The 25628-nt window shown below is 46.5% G+C and overlaps 1 protein-coding gene across 1 annotated transcript in view; it reads left to right on the top strand.

The window, feature by feature from the left end:
- Positions 1 to 6064: 6064 nt before the first annotated feature.
- Positions 6065 to 25628, top strand: part of LOC132390287 (NACHT, LRR and PYD domains-containing protein 3-like) — a 56621-nt gene continuing 37057 nt past the window's right edge. Inside the window, exons 1-3 of the mRNA XM_059962899.1 lie at positions 6065 to 6139; positions 7543 to 7614; positions 23080 to 23171. Coding sequence (XP_059818882.1) covers positions 6065 to 6139; positions 7543 to 7614; positions 23080 to 23171 — 239 coding nt within the window. The remainder of the gene's footprint in view (positions 6140 to 7542; positions 7615 to 23079; positions 23172 to 25628) is intronic.

Raw genomic sequence — 25628 nt, 5'->3', positions numbered from 1 at the left:
AACCGTGGTGGAAGGTTCAGGTAATAATCTGCTAAACCTGAGGCCATTCTCAAACAAATAGCCATTTGGATTCTGAACTGATTATTGATTCTGGGGCAATCTAATGAGAACAATAAACCTGAGACCATTCTCAGAGGAGGAGCTACTTGTTATGTAAAATGCCAGACCTACTAAAGAAGTAATCTGTAATCTCGCGAGACTCTGTCTGGTTTGCCTCATTGAACTGACGTGGACCAGTCAGAGTGTAAAGACACAAATACACAAGGCTGAGGTGCGCAGAGCCATGAAACAATGTTATCTGTAGTCCTGTACAATAACCAGTAACCAGGTGACCCAGGTAGGTCTGGTGACCTTGAGCCAATGGGTTGGAGATCCAATGGTTCAATTGATAAGGAGCAATTTAAAAATCAGGAGCTCCAAATATGCAGGGGAGATAACTCACCTGGAGAAGGAGGACCCCACGGACACGTGGAGATCGGGATCACGAGGAAAGCCTGACCAGTATGGGCGCCTTCCCGTGTAATACCTTTTCTCTTCATTGACTGTTATTGTACTGCTACCGTAAAGTTGACAAATTTCACGACGTATGGCTGTGATATTAAATCTGGTTCTGATTCTGATTCAGATGCGGGGTGGGGGTGTTAAATTGAAATTAAATCATCGGTGATCGGTGATTAAATGATCGGTGGCAGGGCAGACATCAGTGAGACGGAACTGGTAATGCAACAGAGTGGGTAATGTTCCGTTAGAAAGCGGTAAAACATCATTTAAATTAATTTTAATTCGGAGTTCCAGTATCATTCTTTTATTTTTCATACATCGATAAAACTTCCAGGTAGAGATTAGTTAGATGTAGAGAGACAAAATGAACAAATTACTTTTTCCCGTGGCTCTGGAAGTTGATTAAATTTCAGAGTACATTGATTATCAATATAAATATATGTTCCTGTAATGAAATTTACTTTGATTAGTACGCGACCGAACGAAAGGTGTGGTCAGAGAGAAACAGAGAGCAGAGGGACACAGAGGGAAAGAAACAGACTGTGACGGGGCCTCGGGATGTGAACAGAGATAAAGCCGGAGAGATGCGGGGACAACGACGGAGCAGATCGGAGATGGAGATGGAGTTGAAAAAGAACGAAAAGAACCCGCACACGCTCTGTTCCAGCCCGATCATGTCTCCCTCACGATGAACCTCACTCGTCTGCAATGAGATTAAATTCTGTTCCGAACGTGTGGACAGAGAGAAACAGGGAACAGAGGAAACAGATTTTCACTGGACCTCAGGATGTGAACGGAAATAAAGAGGGAGATAGGAAAGGACGAAGCGGAGCAGACTGGAGATGGAAAAGGAGTTGGTAAAGTAAAGAAAACACACACACACACACACACACACACACACACACACACACACACACACAGACACACACAGACACACACACACACACACACACACACACACACACACACACACACACACACACACACACACACACACACACACCATCTCTAGGTGTCAGTCTGATCACGTTCCCCTCACCGGCGTGGGGGAAGGAGTGAGCGAGGACGACATGAGAGATATTGGGCTAAAACACCGTGAGCGTCACTGAAAAGGGCGGGACCTGACTATAGACCCTCCATCGGGGTGAATTACAGCTGAGGTGACCGCTACATATTACATATTTGATGGACACCTTTCACCTGTATGGGGTAAACAGCGAGTGAAATATATCATCACAAAACGCATGCGTATTTCAGAACGCTCAGTTGTTACCCGTGGTTCCACATATCGGCAAGTGGATAGATTATGGAGGAAACATGGCGCTTGACTGAAATCTCCGGCAGAAAGTAACTAGTCACTCTAAGATTTAACGAATTTGGCTAACAGTTTCAGCGAGTATTTCACCGCGTTCTTCATCTCCTCTCTGAACTTGCTCTGAGTCACGGCGTAAATACATATGTTGGTGCAGGAGCTGAGTATCTGCAGCATCGTCGCCGTGGAGTCTGCGATATACATCGGATCAGCGACCGTGTAACGAGGGTTGTTTACTATCCGTGCGTAAATATCAAATACTACCAGTGTTAATCACAGACATATAAAACTACCGGTTACACTGAATAGTAAAACCACAGATTTCCTTCGGTTCTCCATCTCCGGGTCCTTGTCATTCTTTCTGTTGCTGCCGCCTCGGAGCCCTATCCGGACTTTATTAGCGGACAAAATTCGTCTGACCGTAAGAGTATTGAACAATAAAATCAGAACATAGGGGAGACAAGGCATGAAAATGCGATGTATCATGCGAGGTGCGGTCCACAAGGGGGACGTAGAGAAGCTCTCTTTGGTCGCACAGCCATAGAAAACTCCATTAATTCTCATCAAAGGCTCCAACGTAAAGTAGAAAGGGATACTTCCTGAACAGCCCAGAACACTCACTGTCCCGATAATCACAGCCGCCGTTCTTTCGGTGCAATATTTTGTTTTAAGCTTTTCACAACAAATGGCCACAAATCTGTCACCGGTGAACGCGACTGTCAGCCAGACAGAGACGCCGGTATTTGCTATGAGCAGGCAACGGGCGAACCTGCAAGCGGGAGTTCTATAGAGGAAAGAAGAACTAAAGTATATGTAAACAGTCCACTTCAGCAGAGGGTCAGAGATAACGACCAGGAGATCGGCCGCTGCCATTCCCAGCAGGTAGTGAGTGATACATTTGGAGAGACCGCACTTTCCTCGGGACAGGATAACAATCGCCACCAGGTTAACTGCAAGAGAGAGGGAAGGAGGCAGGGACATTACTGACTAGTCAGGAAAATCGAGCCGCAGTGTGATAGAATCAGATTAGATCTTGTGTTTTGTTATCTACCTCAGAGGGTGGAAACCGGACCGAGGACATGTGGAGCGACTGAGAGTGGCATTATCGGCTTGACAGAGACTTCCTGCGAGTTCTGATGAATCTGGGTGAATTTCCAGGACTGACGAACGATGAGCTGCTGAAATGCTGCCGCGGCAGCAGTAAGGGATGGGCATTAAATACTGGCATCACTGGCTCTGCGCAGCACAGGAATGAAAGGAAATCCACATCTGCAGTTCACTCTGCTCACATTTCTCAAATAAATGAGCTGCTCGCGTCGTTCCGTCACCCAGTCTCGCAAATTACAGACGATTCATAGGGACATGAAAGAAGGACGGCTGTTCCCCAGGATGCAGTGTCGCCCGGTGTCCTCGTTTTCAGACATTTCAATTCACGATTATTCCTCCACATCAAGGCAGCGAGAGGATTTCTGTCAAAGGCAGCATCTCGACTGCAATACAGAGCACTGTCTGCTACGAAAGCAATGGGATTAATATTGTCAGCGCCTTCTGCCCATGACTGAAATGAGGGGACTGAACAGGTGGCTGTGGAAACAAGTAGCGAGAAAAACACTTCGGAACATCGGAGTTAACTATCAGTTTCTGCCGTTTGCAGGAGTGACAGCGGCTTACCGGGAATTCCAACGGCTGAAATAACAGGGTATTAAATGTTTTCAATCCTCCAGATTACTGGATATCCCATTTGAGTGACGCAGTGAACGAGATTGCTCTGAATTCCTCAGCTCGGCAAGACACTCTGGGCTGACGTACTGCAACAGGCTCTGATTTATACAGGGGATCGATCTCCAGTGACAAGGTCCCACATCTGACCATTGTTACTGAATAAACAAATTACATCACCGGCAGTGTCTCAGGTGCAGATGTTTTGGGCATTTAACACAAACACAATAATACCATTGGCATTCCCTCAGTCAGATCCCTCTGCGATCTCTCTGCGATCTGACTGAGGTGATGCCAATTGTATTAATGTGTTACATTGTGTTACATTCAATTCTACCAAAATGTGTAATGAGACCAGTAAGTGAGCAATGATCGGCTGTGTTTACAACATTCCACAATAGTGTTGGCAGCGGTCACGGCTGTTCCTATTTTCCTACATGAAACTTTCACTTCGGTCCTCTTTCACCGAGCAATCGGGAACCGGTGTGTCCGGCATTTTTGGCAATCTTCACTGTCATACCTATTGTTTAGTCTACAGATAGACCTGGTTTCCCCTCAGTGTGCTCCGGATCCAGGGAGACTCTCAGTCTCCCTCTGCAGAGTTTCAGTTAATGTTATTCACTTTGTTTTTATTTAATTCAGCAGCTTCACTTTGACCGCTCAGCTGTTAAACCCACCACACCACATCCACTTATGTGCTCCCGGATATAACTCATCCCCGCTGTGTACACAGACACTCTGTCCAGTTCTCCATCAGCCCTGGGCGATATCGATGTTTAGTTAGTCTGTTTCTGTTAGTCTAGAGCTGTCCACCGTTCTGTCCATCTGGTAACCTATATTTTCCACATATTTTTAGTTTGTGTGTGTGTGTGTGTGTGTGTGTGTGTTCACTGAAATACCTCTTATACATTTTATAATGTATGTGAATAAAATTACCTGCTCGTGCTGTCCATTTTTAAATGGTAAAGTGACAGACAAAGCCGTTGCTGAATCCAGCTGAAGAACAGTTTGATGCTGAAACACTGTGGCGTTCAATTAGCTGTAGGAGTACCTATCATGCGCTGATAATGCTGGTATTCACTGCCGTTGGGTTACGAGCACAACCATCAACACAATTTCTCTCCGGTGAAAATACCGGCATGATTTAACAAAATCATGTATAGATTCCATTCCGATATGATCTCATGGTTTGTCATAACAATACCAGTTTCTTTGGCATTTCCTTTACAGTGCCCGTCTCCTTTACAGTGTGACAGTGTGGGTTTCATTCTGTATCTGTCAGTCTCTGCTACAGTGTGAGAGTCTGGGTTTCATTCTGTATCTGTCGGTCTCTGCTACAGTGTGAGAGTGTGGGTTTCATTCTGTGTCGGTCGGTCTCTGCTACAGTGTGAGAGTGTGGGTTTCAGTCTGTATCTGTCAGTCTCTGCTACAGTGTGAGAGTGTGGGTTTCAGTCTGTATCGGTCGGTCTCTGCTACAGTGTGAAAGTCTGGGTTTCATTCTGTATCGGTCTGTCTCTGCTACAGTGTGCGTTTCATTCTGTATCTGTCCTTCTCCTTTACAGTGTGAGAGTGTGGGTTTCATTCTGTCAGTATCTGCTATAGTGTGAGAGTGCGGCAATCCGGCCGGACCTGCCCGACGGAGGTAACGGATAGGAAGGGGCAGAACCCTCGCCAGACAGCGGCAGACCGGCCGCACTCCCCGACGGAGGCAACGGGTAGGAAAAGGCAGATGGGTGGAAAGGCCAGAACCCCCGCCGGACAGCGGCAGTCCGGCCGTACTCCCCGACGGAGGCAACGCGTAGGAAAAGGCAGATGGGTGGAAAGGCCAGAACCCCCGCCGGGCAGCGGCAGTCCGTCCGGAGCTGCCCGACGGGGCCAAGGGATCAGAAGGAAGCTGGGTCTAGGGTGAACAGCAGGACTACCGTGGAACAACGGTACATTGGTAAAGACGACCGACAGCGTGACAGCGCGAGCAAGGAGAATAAGGCAGAACAGCGGGACCAGCGCACAGGAGAGAAGCATCGGAACAAGACAAACCGGATTGAACACATACAGAACAGGCCGGCAACCCGGCAGTACAGGATTCCGAGCAGGGCGGCAACCAGGGTAGAACAGGATTCCGAGCAGGGCGGCAACCAGGGTAGAACAGGATTCCGAGCAGGGCGGCAACCAGGGTAGAACAGGATTCCGAGCAGGGCGGTAACCAGGGTAGAACAGGATTCCGAGCAGGGCGGCAACCAGGGCAGAACAGGATTCCGAGCAGGGCGGCAACCAGGGTAGAACAGGATTCCGAGCTGGGCGGCAACCAGGGTAGAACAGGATTCCGAGCAGGGCGGCAACCAGGGCAGAACAGGATTCCGAGCAGGTCGGCAACCAGGGTAGAGCAGGATACAGACAGGGTTCAGAGCCGGCGGTCCAGGTACAGAGCTTCGGAGCAGGACGACCCCACAACTAGGCTCAGTCCCCTAGCCCCTGATAAACACCATCCTCCTAATAGGCAACAGGTGTACATCCTTAAGCCAAGATGATCCAATGGCTCCGTGTTGTAGGAGAGCTGGCTGCAAGGCCCGGAGTCAGATGTCCGCGGACCGGAGCAAGACCCGGAAGGTGGGCTCCAGACCGGACTCCAACAGGTGTAAATACTGGCATGATATTTTCTGTTCTTCATAGATTCAACTCCGTAAACAGATGTCTTCATCTCTTGCTTTAACATAAAATACCTATGTATTTGGGATTACCTCCACAGTGCACTGGTAGAACTAAATGCAGGATCGCCAATTAAGGACACACATTAGGAAAATTCAATTTAGAAGCCATTATCACCACATTGAATAGCTGCACCATTATCTCTCGCTCTTAAACTCAATCTCACAATTGATGAAGGCCAATACACTGTATGCCTTCTTAACCTGCGTAGCTGCTTTGAGTGTCCTATGGACTCTAACCTCAAGATCCCTCTAATCCTTCACACTGCCAAGAGTCTTGTCATTAATACTATATAATTTGACCTACCAATATGCATTCTATTAGTGTCCAGCTGTAAACTCTGACAGCCCAAAACACTATCCACAAAACCCACTACCTTTGTGTCATCAGCAAATTTACTAACCTATCCCTCCACATCCTCATCCAGGTCAGTAAAAAAAACACAAAGAATAGGAGTCCCATAACAGATCCCTGAGGCACACCCCTGGTTACCGGCCTCCATGCGGAATATGACCCGTCTACAACCAAACTTTGCCTTCTGTGGACAGCTAGTTCTGGTTCCACAAAGCCATGCCCACTTGGATCCCATGACTCCTTTCTTTCTCAATAAGCCTTTCATGGTGTTTCTTATCAAATGCCTTGTTAAAATCCATATACACGACATTACAGCTCTATCTTCGTCAATGTACTTAGTCACATCCTCAAAAATTCAATCAGGCTCGTAAGACATGAACTGCCGTTGAGAAAGCAATGCAGAATATTCCGAATCATATTATGCCTCTATAAATGTTCATAAGTTCTGCCTGTCAGGATCTTCTCCATCAACTTATCAACAACTGAAGTATAACTCACTGGCCTATAGTCCCCCGGGCTGTACCTTTCTTGAATAGAAGAACAAGATCCACAACCCTCCAATCCTCCGGAACCTCTCCCCTCCTCATTGATGATGCAAAGATCATTGCCACAGGCTCAGGAATCTCCACCCTCGCTCCCACAGCAGCTCGGGGTACATCCCGTCCGGTCCCGGAGACTTATCCAACTGGATGGTTTCCAAAATCTCCGGCACATTCTCAAGCTTTTCAGTACACCGCAAGACATCCCTACAATCGCCAAGATCCTTTTCCGTAGTGAATAATTATTCTTTAAGTACCTCCGTTATTTCCTCGGATTCCATAAACACTTTTCCATTCTCACACTTGATTGGTCCTATTCGCTCACATCTTATCCTCTTGCTCTTCACATACTTGTGGAATGCCTCGGGGTTTTCCTTAATCCTGAATCTGTGTGTTTTTGTTTTCTTTAAGCGGGTTCTTTGCTTTGTGGCCGCCTGCAACAAGACGAACCTCAAGGCTGTCTACTGTATACATACTTCGATGGTAAATGTGCTCTGAACTATGAACAAGTTGAGAGCGATGGTAGGAAGACGTGCTGGCCTTCATTTGACTGGAATCGAGCTCAAACATGGTGAGAAAATGTTGCAGATCTGTAACGCACAGGTTAGACCACACTTGAGATGTTGAGCTTAGGAAGACGGTGGAAACGTGAAAGGGGATGAAGAGCAGATTTACCGGGATACCACCTGGGCTACACACGCGGTGTTGTACAAACGATAAGTTGTTGTGATTGGAAGGCGCTGCCTGCTCCTGTGGTAGAGATGGGGTCACCAGATGTCTTCAAATGTAACTGCACACACAGATGACGGGCGATTCATGTGTAGATACCGAAACGATACAGGAAGCAAAGTTAACGAGACGGCTCGTATAACCATCAGCGCAAAGCAGTTAAAGCCATAAGGACATTAAGAATAGGAGCAGAATTAGTCAAGTTGGTCTCTCGAGTCTGCTCCGCCATTTAATCATGGCTGATCCAATTTTACTTTCAGCCCCAATGTCTTGTTTTTTTTCTATCCATGACCTGCAGAATGAAGAATCTATCACTTTCCGTCTTAAATATGCATAAAGACTTGGACTCTGCAGTTGCCCGTGGCAAGGAATTACAGGATTCAGCCCTCTCTGGCTAACGAAATCAGTTCTGTTTGCCGTTCTACAAGGACGCTCCTCTATTCTGAGGCAGCGTCCTCTGGTCCTAGACTCTCTCACCATAAATATTATCCATTCCACATCTATTCTGTCAAGATCTCTCACCATTCAATATTTCCAATGACGTCACACCTCATTTTTCTGTTTTCCAGTGAATTCCGGGCCAGAGCCAACAAACCGTCTTCATATGACAAGCCGTGAAATCCGGAAATCATTTTCGTAAACCAGGACTGAGCACTCCCTAGTTTCAGCAGATCCCTTCTAAGCGGAGGAGCACAAATCTGCTCACAACACTGAAAGTGCAGCCCTAACAGTGCTTTATAAAGTCTCAACGTTATATTGAATCGGGCGAGTGACCACCTTCCATAGCGTTCTCTGGGTTATTTCCGTGGTGGTCAAGGATGCTGGTTTTCCAAAGAATGACCCTCCCTCTTTCTCTCCTTTCCCCATTCGGTATCAGATGATTCTCGTCCTTATCGCTCTACTAAACCTGACTTGTGCTGATGCAATCAACGTTGACTTTTCCTGCCCACGGGAAACTGCAGAATGACGCGCGAAGCATCACGGGTTCAAAATGCCGAAAGGCGTCATCCCGAGGATTCACAGATACTGGATCCCGAGGGAGCAGAGTGTTCAGTTAAATGACTGGGGGTGCGAGTGTGCTGTGCGTTGCTGCTCTTGTGGATGTTTCTGGTGGGTGGTGGGGTTCTGTGGTCGTTGAACAATGGGCGTCCGTTGAGCGTGAGGAGTCAGATGGGTGCTCTGGAAGTGGCTGATGTGCGGTTATGAATCAAGATTAGACACACTGATCTTGTTTTTCAGGTCAAGCCAGTCCGGAAGTGGAGATGCAGTCGCGCTGCTTATGGGGGAGGTGGTGTATGAGGACGGCTTCAGTGTCTGATGGGTGAGGTATGAGCTGGTTGCTGTTCGATAGAGGCCCGAGGTCAATGTCAGATGCCTGAGAGCTGTGGGGTCTGCTGGGGAGGAATAGTCGCAGTGTGAGCTGACGGGGAGGTGTGGAGTCAGCGAAAATGTGGGAGGTATGTGGTCATTGGAAAATGGGGAGGTAGAGTCAGTGGAAAACAACGTAGTAGGATTTGTGGTCATTGGGGCCGTATAGGCGGATCAGATTGAGTGGGGGGGGGGGCTGCTGGAGAGGGTATGGCAGCTAGGTGACTGTTCTGTAATTTCCTTTCTGCTGCCTTCCTCCTTTCCTAAAGAGAGGAGTAGCGTTTGCAATTTCTTAGTCCTCTGGCATCATGACAGATTTCAATGATTTTGAAAGGCCATTTCTAATGCACCAGAATCTCTAATGCTACCTCTTTCAGAACCCCAGAATGCGGTTCTTGTGATCCGTGTGACTTACGTAACTTTCTGTCTTTCAGCTCTATGGGCACCTTCTCTCTTTTAACAGTAACTGTACACATTTATCTTCCTTCACACGCCACAACATCAGGCATACAGCTAGTATCTGCCACAATGAACACTGGTGCAAAATACTGATTTAATTCATCAGTCCCCCGTGATTATTTCTCCTGCCTCACTTTCTAGCGGTCGAATATCCATTCTCATTTCTCTTTTATTTTTAAAAGACTTGAAAAATCATTTACAATCCACTTTGATATTATTTGCTGCCTTGCTTTTATGTTTTGTCTTTTCCCTTTTAATGATCATTTTAGTTGCTCTCTGTAGGTTTAAACAAAACTTCCCAATCGTCTATCTAGCCACTAATTTTTGCTTTGCTGTTTGACCTTTCTTTTGCTTTTACAATCGCCTTGACTTCCCTTGTCAGCCATAGTTGTACTATTTTACAATTCGAGTATTTATCAAAATTTGAGATACACATGTCCTGCACATTCTTCATTTTCACAGAAACAGACGACGTTTATGCTCTGCTGACCTCCCTGCCTGTAGCTCCTACCAATCGATTGTACTTTGACCAGCTACTCTCTCGTACCACTGTGATTTCCCTTACTCCAATGAAATACCGCTACTTCAGACTTCACTTTCTACTTATCAAATTTCAAGTAGAACACAATCATATTGTGATCAGTGCTTCCTAAGCGTTCTATTACCTTAGCTGCCAAATCGACTCACGTAACACCCAATCCAATATACCTAAACCTCTAGAAGGTTCAACGGTAAACTGCTCTAAAGGGCTATTTCTTAGGCATTCAAAGAAATCACTTGCTTGAGATCCATTACAAAACTGATTTTCCCAATCGGCCTGCATGTTAAAGTCACCCATGACTACCATATAATTTCCTTTTTATTCGCCTTTTCTATTTCCTGTTGTAAACTACGGTCCAGCTCCCAGCCACTGTTGGGAGGCTGTATAAAACTGGCATCCACATTCTTTTTCCTTGCATTTTTCTTAACTCATCCCACAAGGATGCAAGATCTTCCCATACTCGATCACATCCTTTTACTGATTCTAAGGCATTCTTTCCCAGTAGACCCACATCATCCCCTCTACCTAACTTTCTATCCCTCCGATATAACATGTAACCTCGGACATTCAGTTCCCAACTGCAAACATCTTTCAGTGATGGCTACAACATCATGTCTGGCAATCTGTAATATTGCCACAATATCATCCACCTGATTTCTGATACGACGAGCATTTAGATTCAACACCTTGCTGTCCTTTCTGATCCTGCACACCTAATGATTTGTGACTCAACCTTTTGGCTGCAAATAAGTCCCATCACCTGCCTGCCCTTCCTGACAACGTGACTGAATGCTATATTCACTTTTACCTCCCTCCCCAAAAATGTTGTGGACGCGATCTGAGCCGTCCCATCCCTGACACCTGGGAGGCAGCATACCTTTCGAGTGTGCAGTTTACGTCCACAGTGTCTCCTGTCTGTTCCCCACACTATCGAATCCTCTATCGCTACAGTTCCTTCTTCTGTCCCTTTCCCTTCTCCGCCACCGTCCCATGTTCTGTGCCTGTAACTAGGTTGCCACGGCATTCTTCCAGGACGTCACCCCTGAAAAATGTATCAAAGCGGTATACTTTCTTTTCATGGCAATGTGTCGTGGTATGGTCCGTGAAATCCGCATTCCGGTTCACTGTCCGGTCTACGTACCTTATTCCAGGTTTTCCGGGTTTCCCTAGTTTCTGTTGAGGCAGCTTATTCTTGTTTGGCTGACCTCATAAATACCTTCAGGATTATGCCTCAGGCTGCTGGATTGTTCCTGTGAAAACACCCTGTCTGCATCCCTTTCCTTTACCTTCCTGCCTGGAGCCTCTTGCCCAGATCCACCTGTCTGCATCCCTTCCCTTCACCTTCCTCCTGGTGCCTGGTCTCCCCCTGCCTTTGCCTGGAGCCTCGCCTTGCCTCTGCCTGGAGCCCCGCCTGGCCTCGCCTTGCCTGTGTCTGGAGCCCCGCCTCACCTTGCCTGTGTTTGGAGCTTCGCCGTGTTTGGAACTGTCTGTGTCCACGCCTTCGCTCGTTAGGTCCGGCTGTTTTGCCGCTAACTAGCGTTAGGAACTGTCTCGTCGGGTTCTGTGTTCGGTGTGATGAGACCCGGCCCTAAGTCCTGTACCCAAGGAGGGGTCCCGGCTCAGTGCTCCATGCTCCTGACTCTACTTCGTCCAAGGCTCAGTGTTCTGCGTTCTTCTCTCTTCCTCGACCATGTCAAGGCTTCGGGGCCTCATCCAGTCCTAGTCAAGGTCCTTGTCTTGTCGAAGCCACGGCTTTCTGTTCACGTCTTGTCATGTGCCACGCCCGGCCCAGGAGTACCTTGCCCAGCCCAGTGCTGGTGTTCCCACGTCCTGTTCATGAATCTCACGTCCAGTCCTGTTGCCTCCCCTCATCCTGTAACCTCGTCATGTCTTCGCCTAGTTCTGGTGTCCAAGTTCGAGTCAAGACCCAGGTTCTGTGTCCTTGTCCAGTCTCTGGCTCGAAGTCCAAGACCAAGCTCCTGGTTCCCAGTTCCATGCCCTGGTTCCGGTATCCAGGTCAAGTCCTAGCCCAGGCCCGGAATCCCTGTCTCGTCCGGGGCCTGTGTAATGTCCAGCGTCCTTTCTTCCTCTCTTCCCCTGCTTCCTTCGCACGCCTAGTCCTGTTCCTGGTAGTTCACTGTCTGTGTCTTGCATTTGGGTCCGGTCCCAATGCCACACCTTGTGACAAAATGGCCACGGTGTGTTCCGTTGCAACTGCCTATTACCATTTCTCCTGACGGGCACCCAACTAATCGCCTCCTGCAACTTAGGGGTGACTACATCCCTGTAACTCGCTCTCCCGCACAAGCTGAAGGTCATCCCGTTTCCGATCCAGATCCCTAACACGGTCTTCATGGAACTGCAGCCGGATGCATTTCATGGACACCCTGGGACCGCCAGCTCTCCAAAATCCGGCACGGAGAGCAGACCACAGGCGTCTAAATGGTCCAGTGAGAGAGGGAAAAATAACAAAAATGGAACCTTACAGACGTTTTACACAGAGCCGAAGGCTCCTTTGAGACAGAGCCTGTCGGTCCTACACTCGCCGACTAGCCTACTTGTGTGCAATGGCCGGTCCACTGATGGTCGTCATTGTGCACGGGGATTTAGCTTATCGGTGGACGGTTTGTGATAATTTATTAACAAATGCACTTTCAATCTTGTACTTTATACAGTACCTACTTGGTTGTTTAAGTCGTGTTTGTAATCTGCTGGAAATGTTTCTTGCTCTGGGATAAACTAATGTGCAAGTGGGTATGTCAGCAGCTTTGGGGGCGCATACGGAAGACGTCGTGCGCACTTATTGATGAGAATGACGCCAAGTATGTGCGCACAGGGATTATCATGCGTGTTTGGGGTGCACACGGTTTTGGTGATGTTCGCAGGTTTAGGTGTTGGTCGGCGCATATGGGTGCACATGGAGTTGTGGGTGCCAGTCGATTCCGAGCTGTTAAAATCTCAAAGTAGTTTCATTTATTTGAGTTTTAATAACAACTGATCTTTAAACATTGAAGATGTTCTAGCTATTTCTTTCAGGTGAGGGCTGCTATTTTGTGAATGATTCTTTTGGAAAAATCGAATGTGCATCGCTGGGTTTCAGTCGGCTTGACGGTGTCCACGGCCCTCGGGTGCTCACAGATTCCGGGATGTGGTGTATTTGTGGTCGTGACGAATCTCAAGCGCGTCTTCACGGATTTCTGAGCAATTGTGGATTTGGAGTAATGGAAAATATCAAGGTTGTTTCTTTTACAAACACTTCAATAAATAGTGCACTTTAACGTTCCATTTCGATTGGTTGCTGTTGTTAATGTGGATTAAGCTATCTTGAGAAAAGTTTGAAATGATTCTAGCTCTGGGATAAACATTTGTACTTATAGGGCCGCCTTCGAATTTGGAGCTGCGCAGAGATTTGGAGATATATGCGGCAGGTTTGGGTACATGCGGATTTGGTGATGTCGGTGGATCGTGTGTGTGATGAATCTCAAGATCGTATCGTTGATAGATATATTCATAATAAGTGTACATAGAGCAAAACTTAGTTCTAGATTTTGGACGTTGAGGCAGCTATTTTGTGAAATGCATGAAGTGACTCTTGCTTTTGCATAATTCAATGTGCATGTGAACCTGTCATCGGGTTTGGCATGCAGATGGGTTTAGGTGTGCGCTCTCATTTCGACATGTGCGCAGTTTTATGCATCTTGTGTCGAACATAGAGTTACACACGGATTTTGGGTTACACCGGGTTTCGGTGTTCCGGCGGATTTGCAGTTCCAGACGGATTTGGGATGCGTGCGGATTTTTATTCTGGAAACAGTCATTTTCTGTGCCGTTTGAAATGAGTCCTGCTCTGAGTAATCTATTATGGATTTTGGAGTGTCAGCCTGTTAGGAGTGTCAGCCAGTTTTAGGGCGGTGTCGGCAAATATGGGGATGCACATTGGTTTAAGGATGCGAACAGATTCAGTGATGCAACCGCCAGTATGAAGGTGCACACCTGTGGTGTCAGCGGATTCAGAGTTGTGCCGTATCTCCAGGTTGTTTGATTTGCAGATGTCTCCAACCTCAGCAATGGGACGCTCGGCTTGCGGTTCACCACGCTCGCCTACAATATCCTCCCCATGGGAAGCGTGGAAAGCACACTGCCCCCTGTACAATCCTAACCCCGTATCCTATTTACTTTACCAGACACGGGCTGAGACACACAATCAACTGGAACAATGCTGAGTAATCATATAAGCCTCGAACAAAATCAATCCTGGAGGAGCCGCAGAATCAAAATGCGCGGTTTCCTTGGCTGCACAGGTCTAGGGAAGACAGTCTCCGTTCCCGCTAAACGCTTGTGATTGAGACAGCTTTCCCGCCCTAAACCCCGGTTTGTGCGGATACCAAACATTGATACCGTGTTAGAAATTATTGACACGTAATTACAAACTGTACCCGGCGTCAGGACTGGAGACAGATTTCGATGTTGGGTGAAGGGGAGGAAGAACCACATGTGCAAGCGTGAAACCGGGATGGGGGCAGTGGTGAGTTAACGAGCTGGGAGGTTAAAGGGCGGAGAAGAGGAATCTAATAGGAGAGGACAGAAGGCCATAGAGGAAAGAAAAGGTGGAGGAGGACCAGGGGGTAGTTAGTGGCAGGGGCAGATTGGGTTAGAGTGGGCAATAGGAATGGGGAATGTTGCAGTAGGTGAACATTGCAAGAACTTCGAAAAATCGATATTCCTGCCATCTGGTTGAAGGCGACACAGGCTCCGCAAGAACAATGAATGTGGCCTGACTCCGACAGTAGAGGAGGCCATGGACGGGCAGGTCAGAATGGGAATGGGAAGTGGAATTTAAGTAGGTGGCTACTGGAAGGTCCCGCTTTTTCTGACGGACGGAACGGATGTGCTCGGTGAAGCAATTTCCCAATCAACGTCCAGTATCACAGATATACAAGAGGCCGCACCGGAGCAGTAGGTACAATTAATGACCCAACAGACCCAGAGTTGAAGTGTCGCCTCACCTAGGAGGACAGTATGAGGACATGAATATTAGTGAGGGATAATGTGCAGGGGAGGGTGTATCAATTGTTCAGATTGCAAGATAAGTGCCAGGAAGGAGATCAGTGACGACAGTCGCGTAGGAAGAGATCCCTGGAAAGCGCAGACTGGGAGTAGGGGAAGGGAAGATGTGCTTGTTGTTGGGATCACGTTAGTAATGTTGTTGCTTGTTGTTGGGATCACGTTAGTAATGTAGGAATTACAGAGAATTATGCGCTGGACGCCGTGTCTGGTGAGTTGGCAGGTCCCTATCCTTAGTGAGGTGGCGGGAGGTTGGAGTGAGGACAGACCTGTGCGAAATGGAAGAAACGACTTTGAGGACAGCGTTGATGGTGAAGGGAGGGAAGCACCCTTCTCTGAAGAAGAAAGAAACATCTCCGTTGTTCTGAAATGAAACGCCTCAGGCTGAGAACGTAAGCGGCGGAGGGGGGAGGAGTTGAGAGAAGGGGATGACGTTTTTACCAGTAACAGGATGGGTGAAGTATAGTCCAGGTAGCTGTGTGAGTCGGTGTGTTTATGATGTACGACAGTAGATAAGCTGGCTCAGGAGACAGAGAAAGGGAGATTGAGAATGGGATGACATTTATACCAGTAACTGGATGAGTGAAATATAGTCCAGGTAGCTGTGTGAGTCGATGGGTTTATGAAGTACGGCAGCAGATAAGCTGGCTCAGAAGACAGGGAAAGGGAGATTGAGAAGAGGATGACATTTTTACCAGTAACAGGATGGGTGAAGTATAGTCCAGGGAGCTGTGTGAGTCGATGGGTTTATTGTGTACGATAGCAGATAAGCTGGCTCAGGAGACAGAGAAAGGGAGATTGAGAAGGGGAGTGAGCTGTTGGAAATGGATCAGGTAAAACAAAATGCGTGATGGAAATTGGAGCTGGTTGATGAAGCCAACGAGCAGCGTGCAGGAAGCGGCAGCAATGCTGTCGTCAGTGTCGCGCGGGAGAAGTCGGGCAGTGACACCGGTGTCGGCTCGGAACACGGACCGTTCCACGTAACCAACAAAACGGCAGGAACGGCTGGGATCCATGTGAGCGCCCATGGCTACAAGGGTCTTCAAAGTGTGGGGAGGGGGTTCGGTTTGAAATGTGAATATTTTTACAGGCTCTGTACCTGTCATCCGTTCTGCGACAATTGCCAGTTCAATACATTTATCCGAATCAAATCTGAGTTGGGTCTGGATAAGAACTATCATTACTGCCTCTGATATCTGCGATTCATGTTTAGCAGTATGGTTCAGCTGACGGACGTGTTCATATTCAGATATCATCGTTATCTTTGCGATTGACAGGATAAGGAGCGACATTCTCATTGTGAACAATAAAGTGAAGCAGCATGAGCAGCTTAATTAATGTGAGGAAATGTCACCACTAGTAGAACTATTTGTGTGTCTGGAGAAGGCCCGGTCACATCAGATCCCTCCAAGTATAAACACGATACAATGTGATACTTAAAAATAAAACAGCGAGCTTTACTGTCAACTGTTTGGGCTATTCCCGATATTATTGAGATCAGAATAACAACAATTAATGTTAAATGTGTCTATCTTCCTCCGTCCGTGTGGCCACTCGATGGGGCCCTTGTTCAAAAATATCTCTCCTCCAAACTCGATAATATCTATCTCATAACAACTTTCAGGAGAATTCTTTCCGCGGCAACAGTAACATACTGGTCTGACAGGGATTGTAGATGACATCATTGATGACAATGGGTTTTTACGACTGTAACTGGATGGAGTATCAGCATTTTATTTCTTGCAAGTCAGCGGACACTGGAAATGCAGTGTGTCGCCAGTGTGATCTCCATTGCCCTTGAATAACCAGTACCTGCTGGAAATAATGTCTGCAGTATGGTTACAGGAATAAGAGAGACTTGTGGGCACCGCTGGTAAACAATGGAGTCGCGCAGAGGACGATCAGCAGAAACCGGAGATGGGGGAGGGGAAGTTGTGCCTGGTGGTAGAGAGGCTATGGAGATGGTGGAAGTTACGTTGAAATCTCTTGCATGCGGAGGCTCGTGGCGTGTTACCTGAGGACAAGGAGACCCAATCCTTTTTATTATTCTGGGTGGAATGGAGTGATGTTACCTGAGGGAAATGCGTCAGAGAATGGAGATAGAAGCATCGATCATGGTGGAAGGGAATGTCCATTGGCTGTAAAATGTCTGGAGATGAAATTCTCATCAAAGGAAATGATAGAATGGAATAGCACTTTTGCGAGTATCCGTTTTTCAGTTGGTATCTTCAGGATAACTGTTAGAGTCAGTTGCATGGCTTTGGAAAAGATGTCGGTGGACAATCTCTCCCTGGAGTTGGGAACAGAGATCTCGAGAGTCAAGATTGTTTTCAGAAAGGGTACAACCTGATCTGCGGCGGTGTGGCAAATTGTAGGCCAGGTACATGAGAATGACCAGCTCATTGTGGCTGCAGGAAGAGGCACCAATTCATTTGTCAATGGACTTGTAGCATCAATTCAGCCGCCACTGTCGGGAACGAACGGGTTGTTTCGGGAACACTGATGCCCTCGCAGGAATATGGCCTTGCAGCTGGACCAACGTATCGGGAGAACAGAGCAATGTACGGTGGAACCATGGGGCGAAATGCACTACAATCAGTAGGGCAAAGAAGGGAAATGAGCCAGTGGATTCGGGACCAGCATTGCAGCTGCATAAGGGGTTTGTCTATGCAATTTCCGCTTGTGAGGTGTGACAGGAATAAGGATATCGCCAGGCCAAGAGGGACAGAAAATGCCCGCAATATATAGAACCTCGTGTTATCTGGACGGGCGACGCCACTAAGTCACGACTTTTTCGGAACAATGAGGGCAAGCGGAGATTTTACCACATTCTTTAGCTGCTCCCTGAACTTGGCCTGTGTAACGGCGTAAAGGGCCGTGTTTGTACAACAGCTCAGAAGCTGCAGAATGATGCCCAGCTCTCGAAGGGAATCTGGCGGAAGCAAACGTATGGGAAGATAATAGAGCCGATCCCACGCAGAGAACACACTGAAAGGTGCCCACAACAGGATGAAATTACCCGAGACCATCAGCAATAAAACGAGGGATTTCCTGCGTTTCTCCATCTCCGGGTCTCTGGCACTCTGTCCGTTACCGGGAACTCTGAGTCTCCTGCGGGCTCTGCTGGTGATTAAGACGTGCCTGACAGTGAGGCCGTTCGTCAGCAGAATCAGCACAAATGGGAGTACAGGGGTGAGGAAGGAATAAAATATGTCAATTTGATTCGTGTAATTGAAATTATGATATCTCTGTTGACAAATGAATGGAGCAATTACCCATGCGTATTCCTCTGACAGTCGAAAATACCAGTAAATATTCTTTAAATTGCTGATCACAGTCACTGTCACCAAAACCACGGCCGCGGTTTTCCGCGTGCAATATTTTGTTTTCATCTTTTGGCAACAAATAGCGACAAACCGATCCAAGGTGAACGTGACGGTGAACCAGACCGAACAGTCGGTTGCGGTGTAAATCAGAGCAGCGTGGACATTACACACCTTGGGCATTGAGCGGTCGAAAACCGAGTGCTGCATGTACGTAAGAGGAATCTTGCTCAATATCAAGTCCAGGATAAGAACCAGAAGATCCGCCGCTGCCATGGCAACCAGATAGCACGTGACAACTCTGGAGAGGCCGCACTTTTTCCGAGACAGGATGAATATGATCACCATGTTCACTGCCAAACAGAATAAACCATCAGGGTAAATACAACAGGAAGATTCCTCTTAAAGCGAGTGTAATGTGTGTCAATGATTGGAATGAGTGTACCTGACGGAATAATATAATCGTAGCGATTACCAGTTGAATAAAATTGAACCGTTTTGCAAAGTCGTTTAATCTTAGTGCAATCTGTTCGATCGAATATCAGCAACGAAACGGAAAGCGAAGAACACAGATAACGACGGTAGATGGTTGTGAAATTCCGTACATGCTGAGGGGAAAAGATCTGAATGGTGCTCCGCGGAATCTCCGTGAAATAATTATCCTTGACACCCACCATCTCTGGCTGAGGCGCAAATTCCCGTCCCTGATCCTTAGCCAGGGCGGCTGAATTTGCAGATGTAGTCCACAACCTTATTTTGCACGTCACTTCCTGTTTGCCAACATTGAGGGAGTATTACCTTGAAATCGTATCACGAGTCTCACCAGCTCCTACTTGGACTTCTGCCTTTACAATCCTATGCCACTCATTAATGTCTCGAAAATGCCTTATTTTTTTCAGCAACAGTGAAACTGATTTGTCACCAGAACAATACGTCATGGTCAGCATTTCAAGAACTTACAGTGGTCTATCAAGTTTTGGGAAAAAAAATCATGTTTTCAGAAATATGTTCCTCAGGCTTTACACGCGGTCAAATGCAGCTGGCGTGAAAATATATATTAAAGATCATTGCATTTTACAATTTTTGGGTCCCAATTGGAAAACGCATTTTATGAACACAGTGGGCAGGAGGGAGGCCAGAGTCAGAAGAGGCAACCAGTGATTATATTCCGGAGACAAAGCTTCCTTTGCTTCAGTGGCACCTCGGCCAGCACATGAAAGTTGGAAAGGAACTAACGAATTTATTAACTTTCTAATCCGACCGATGTTATAGACAATAGACAATAGACAATAGGTGCAGAAATAGACCATTCGGCCCCTCGAGTCTGCACCGCCATTCTGAGATCATGGCTGATCATTCACGACCAATACCCAGTCCCTGCCTTGTCCCCATATCCCTTGATTCCCCTATCCATCAGATATCTATCTAGCTCCTTCTTGAAAGCATCCAGAGAATTGGCCTCCACCGTCTTCCGAGGCAGTGCATTCCACACCTCCACAACTCTCTGGGAGAAGAAGCTCTTCCTCAACTCTGTTTTAAATAACTGACCTCTTATTCTCAATGAATAAGTACCCTCTGGTACTGGACTCTCCCAACATCTGGAACATATTTCCTGCCTCAATCCTATCAAATCCTTTAATTATCTTAAACGTTTCAATCAGATCCCCTCTCAATCTCCTCAATTCCAGCGTGTACAAGCCCAATCTCTACAATCTCTCTGCGTAAGACAGCCCTGCCATCCCAGGAATCAACCTAGTGAATCTACGCTGCGCTTCCTCAATTGCCAGAATGTCCTTCCTTAAACCTGGAGACCAAAACTGTACACAATATTCCAGGTGTGGTCTCACCAGGGCCCTGTACAAATGCAAAAGGACATCCTTGCTCTTGTATTCAATTCCCCTTGTAACAAAGGCCAACATTCCATTTGCCCTCTTCACTGCCTGTTGCACTTGCTCATTCACCTTCATTGACTGGTGAACTAGGACTCCTAGGTCTCTTTGCATTTCTCCCTTACCTAACTCTACACCGTTCAGACAATACTCTGCCCTCTTGTTCCTGCTTCCAAAGTGGATAACTTCACATTTATTCACATTGAATGACATCTGCCAAGTATCTGCCCACTCACCCAGCCTATCCAAGTCTCCCTGTATTCTCCAAACATCCTCTTCGCATGTCACACTGCCACCCAGTTTAGTATCGTCAGCAAACCTGCTGATATAGTTTTCAATGCCCTCATCTAAATCGTTGACATAAATCGTAAAGAGCTGTGGTCCCAATACAGAGCCCTGTGGTACCCCACTAGTCACCTCCAGCCAGTCCGAGAAACACCCATTCACTGCTACCCTTTGCTTTCTATCTGCCAACCAGTTTTCTATCCATGTTGAAACCCTGTCCCCAATGCCATGAGCTCAGATTTTACTCACCAATCTCCTATGTGGCACCTTATCGAATGCCTTCTGAAAATCTAGGTATACAACATCCACTGGCTTATCCTCGTCTAACATCCTTGTTACACCCTCAAAAAACTCCAACAGATTAGTCAAGCATGATTTGCCCTTGGTAATTCCATACTGGCTCGGCCTAATCCTATTTCTGCCATCTAGATGTGCCACTATTTCGTCCTTAATAATGGACTCAAGCATCTTCCCCACGACTGACGTTAGTTCTCCGTTTTCTCCTCCCCTCCCTTCTTGAAAAGTGGGATAACATTAGCCACTCTCCAATCTTCAGGAACTGATCCTGAATCTAAGGAACATTGGAAAATGATTACCAATGCATCCGCAATTTCCTGAGCCACCTCTTTTAGAACCCTCGGATGCAGACCATCTGGACCCGGGGATTTATTAGCCTTCAGTCCTACCAGTCTACTCATCACAGTTTCTTTCCTAATGTCAATCTGTCTCAATTCCTCTGATATCTTATGACCCTGGCCCATACATACATCTGGGAGATTGCTTGTGTCCTCCCTGGTGAAGACAGATCTAAAGTACGCATTAAATTCTGTTGCCATTTCCCTGTTTCCCATAACAATTTCTCCCAATTCATTCTTCAAGGGGCCAACATTGTTCTTAACTATCTTCTTTCTCTTCGCATAGCTAAAAAAGCTTTTGCTATCCCCTTTTATATTCCTGGCTGGACTGAGCTCATACCTGATTTTTTCTCTCCGTATTGCTTTTTTACTTAAGATCTGCTGTTCCTTAAAACTTTCCCAATCATCTGTATTCATCTATATTCTGTAATCATCTGTACAACAATTATCTGTTGCTGATAATGATCAGAGAGAAATGGAGGAGGGGTCGTCACACTAACGTTATTCTTTCTGCTGGAAGGCAGATAATTAGACGATTTATCCAACACAGTTCTGCGACAGCCTCACGCTGCCAACGGAAACAATAGCAAAAGAAATGTGGATCCTGAGCTGGCGAACGCAAAACGCCCGGAAGCGGAGCCATGAAGATAAATGTTCGCAGTTTAGAGAACGTAATGCCACTGCTGAACGACAGCCAATGTGGAAACGTGAAGAAGGAACGACGTTTTCTAAGGAACTCCCGCAAGCCTATAGGGCGAGATAGGAGCCAAAATGCGAATGACACTTCGATAATGTGGTCGGCACGGCCGAAGGTCCTGACAGCGGAGGGACCTGGTTCAGTTCACGGAAATCCTGCACTACAGATGACCGAACAGACCGATTAGCCACGGAAAGACTAAGGGTTGGAACCCAGTTTGATTGGAATTGTCTCTCAATTGAGGAAGAAAAAACATCTTGATTCATAGCAGATATTCTCACGGCGATGAGAAAGTGAATAGAAAGCGGAGATCAATTTTAATATGTAATGTTTCAACGTCTCGGTGGTAGGCTGCTGTGCTGAGCAACTGTCAGTAAGTTCACTCGTCAGAAATTTAACCATTACACCCGGAGCATTAACTGAGCCAGTCTGACCACGCCACAGGACCATAAGCTACTCAATCCTGATTGACGTGTTTCACTTCCAAAACTGTCTTCTTGCCTTCTCTACATGAACATTGATGTCTCAGTTAACAACCGCTTAAACTGCGCGAATACGGGCACAGGGCCATCAAACGCGCCGCATACGTGAGATCGTTTAATCGCTGGACCATTCTCGTAAACCTACTCTGGATCAACACCACTGCCAACACATATTCTCTTGAACAGAGATCGTCAGGACAGAAAACCACCAAAGTGCATAGGAAAAAAGTTTGTTTAACACATTGTAGTGCGACAGCATCATTAATTATTATTATGAGAAGTACACGTGATAAGAAAATACGGTAACGTATTAAAGAGACTCACTAGGAAGGGCAATAATGGCGAGGATGGGGAAGAAAACCACTTGAATGGCGAGGAGAACATGTGTAACTCGAAAATCGACCGGCACCCAATAGTCTGCAGAAATATATGGAATCATCCAGAAGACACTTCTTCCATTTCCCGTTATATTCCAGGCTGCGCTTCCCGGATTCCGATCCATGACAGAACGAGCCAATCCGTCCTCACTCTCCCTGACACTGCAGCTCCGGTTATCTGTCCGTGGCAGGTGAGGCTGATCTCGCTGAAACTGAGGGAACCGGGTGAACGGGGCTCTTATTAAACAGAGAGAAAAAGAATCTCCGGTGACGTCAGCAGCCTACCCTGAACAGACTCTAATTATATTCCGTAAAGCTACAGGAAGAGTTAACCCTTGGTCTACCAGGTGGCAGAGGAAGAAGTGTGTAGATAAATGCTGCTGTGGCCATATATACTGAAAATACTAAAATATGTTTTTAAAATCTCGCACTGCACTGGTTTAACACAGTTTGAAGTGGAAGTAAGTCCAAAATAGGCAAATATATGCATTTTCTTTAAAACCCCCCGTGTTGGGAAAGCAGTAAATTAGTCAAAAATCATATTTGATCCATCCTTGGCTGCTGTAAGATGAATGGAAGAAAAGAACGGTTCTGAAAGAGAGCGGCATTAGCTTGGAAAGTGGAGGTTTGATGAGAGAGAAAAGGACTGTCAGCCCTCTGTACAAACGTGCTGTCATGTTCGACAGGAGTAGCAAGAGGACAAGAAAGGTAGACAAGGGGAGGAAAGGAAGAGTGAGAGAGAGAGAGAGAGAGAGAGAGAGAGAGAGAGAGAGAGAGAGAGAGAGAGAGAGAGAGAGAGAGAGAGAGAGAGAGGGAGAGAGGAGCAGAGAGAGAGAGAGAGCGGTGAGAGAGAGAGAGAGAGAGAGAGAGAGAGAGAGAGAGAGAGAGAGAGAGAGAGAGAGAGAGAGAGAGAGAGAGGTAGAGACAGAGAGAGAGAGAGAGAGAGAGATACAGAGACAATAACGAAGGAATTACCTGTCGGCAACTGGGTTCCCTCCAGCGCAATGCGGATCAGATCACTGAGTGGTCAATAAGGATTCTTTGCGACGGTCTTTCTGTGGTTTTACAAGTGGCTGATTATTATTTTTCATGTCATCCTGATATACATGTAGATTAACAATCTTTAACATGTTTACTTGTGTCTCACTTTCCTGTAAAATCCTGATGCTGTTGAACCAGAAATTAGCAAGAAAAATAGAGTGTTTTCCTTACGGTCCATAAGCCTACCCACATCCCATACAAAGCCCAGGCCGCAGACCTACAGAGATTTCCACTGTATGGCAGTTGATGCTGTTCCGCTGTGCGAAGGTGTCGGTGTGAGAAGATACGCTTTAATCCGTACAGAATCAACATTTTTCTATAAAATGATTTTGTATTTATCGCCAAGCAAACGTGTCGCTGTAACTTTGTACAATTTACCCTCGATTGAAGATCACACAGAAATAAACATCCACCAGTATACGTTAAGTTATATTTACTATATTATTGACACCTTTGGACATCAGAAAAAAGTACATCTGACCAAATCTGTAATTGAAGTAAACACGATATTTTTATTTTTTTCCTGGTGTGTTCCATTATCTGCACCACGGAAAACAAGCTGAAAACGTACTTTTGGTTCTTTATCCTCTTCTCCACTGGAAAATGCCCAGAATTATATTTTTTTTCTGCAGATGGACCAAATAAAAGTTGTAAAGATCTCCTTTCCTCCGCTAGATTGCAGGTCATATTTGAGCAAACATGGTTAGCAAACCTGCTTAGCCCACTTCCACTCTCCACCCCACCGATCGGGGGTACATGCAGCTATGTGGGTTGGTGGAAGATGGTCGTATGAGCAGCTGGTGTTTATCACAGGACCCGGTTATGCGACCATCCACTAACGTTGGACAAATAGCCAAGAATGGAGAAGGGGCAGTGTTGCTCTTTTGGTTAAATGTGAAATTAAATCATTTAAAAGAGGTGATATGGGGTTGCAAGGTGTTGAATCATTGTGGATAGAACCACGAACTGTAATGATAAAAACCATTATGTGAGTTATATTTACAGACAACCCAAACAAGAATATGATTTGGTCTACACAATGTAACATGAGATAGAAAATGCCTGCCGAAAGGGCAGTATGGTAATCGTCATGAGGGTTGAAAATATTCCGCAAGACTGGGAAAATTACATTGATCCTAAACTCCAAGAGACAGAATTTTTAGAATGCCTACGCCGTGGCTTTTCAGAGCAGCTCGATGTTGAACCCATCGGGAGATATTGTGTAATGAGCCGGAATTGATCAAAGGTCTCTGGTGAAAATGATCACGATATGATCGGATTCACCCTCAAACTTGAAAAGAAAGGATGCATCAAAACTACAGCGGAGTAGAGGGAATTACAGAGACATTAGCGAGAGTTCGCCAGAATCGTTTGGAAAAGAAGCCAGGCAGGCATGACGGCAGAACAAAACTGGCTGTAGTTTCCGAAAGGAGTTTCGAAAGCACACGATATATACTTACTAAAGAGGAGATATGTTATAAAGGAAGATAATACACCGTGGCGCAGAACACTGTTCAACGCCAACATCATAGGCATAGAGAAGGAATGCAGTATAAGTATTAGCGGGAAGTTAAATGATTGTGAAATTTTATATGCCAGCAGAACGC

The sequence above is a fragment of the Hypanus sabinus genome, unplaced genomic scaffold (assembly GCF_030144855.1).
Source record: "Hypanus sabinus isolate sHypSab1 unplaced genomic scaffold, sHypSab1.hap1 scaffold_832, whole genome shotgun sequence".
Taxonomy (NCBI): domain Eukaryota; kingdom Metazoa; phylum Chordata; class Chondrichthyes; order Myliobatiformes; family Dasyatidae; genus Hypanus; species Hypanus sabinus.
The sequence above is the reverse complement of the archived record's forward strand: the minus strand, read 5'-3'. Positions and strand labels throughout refer to the sequence as shown.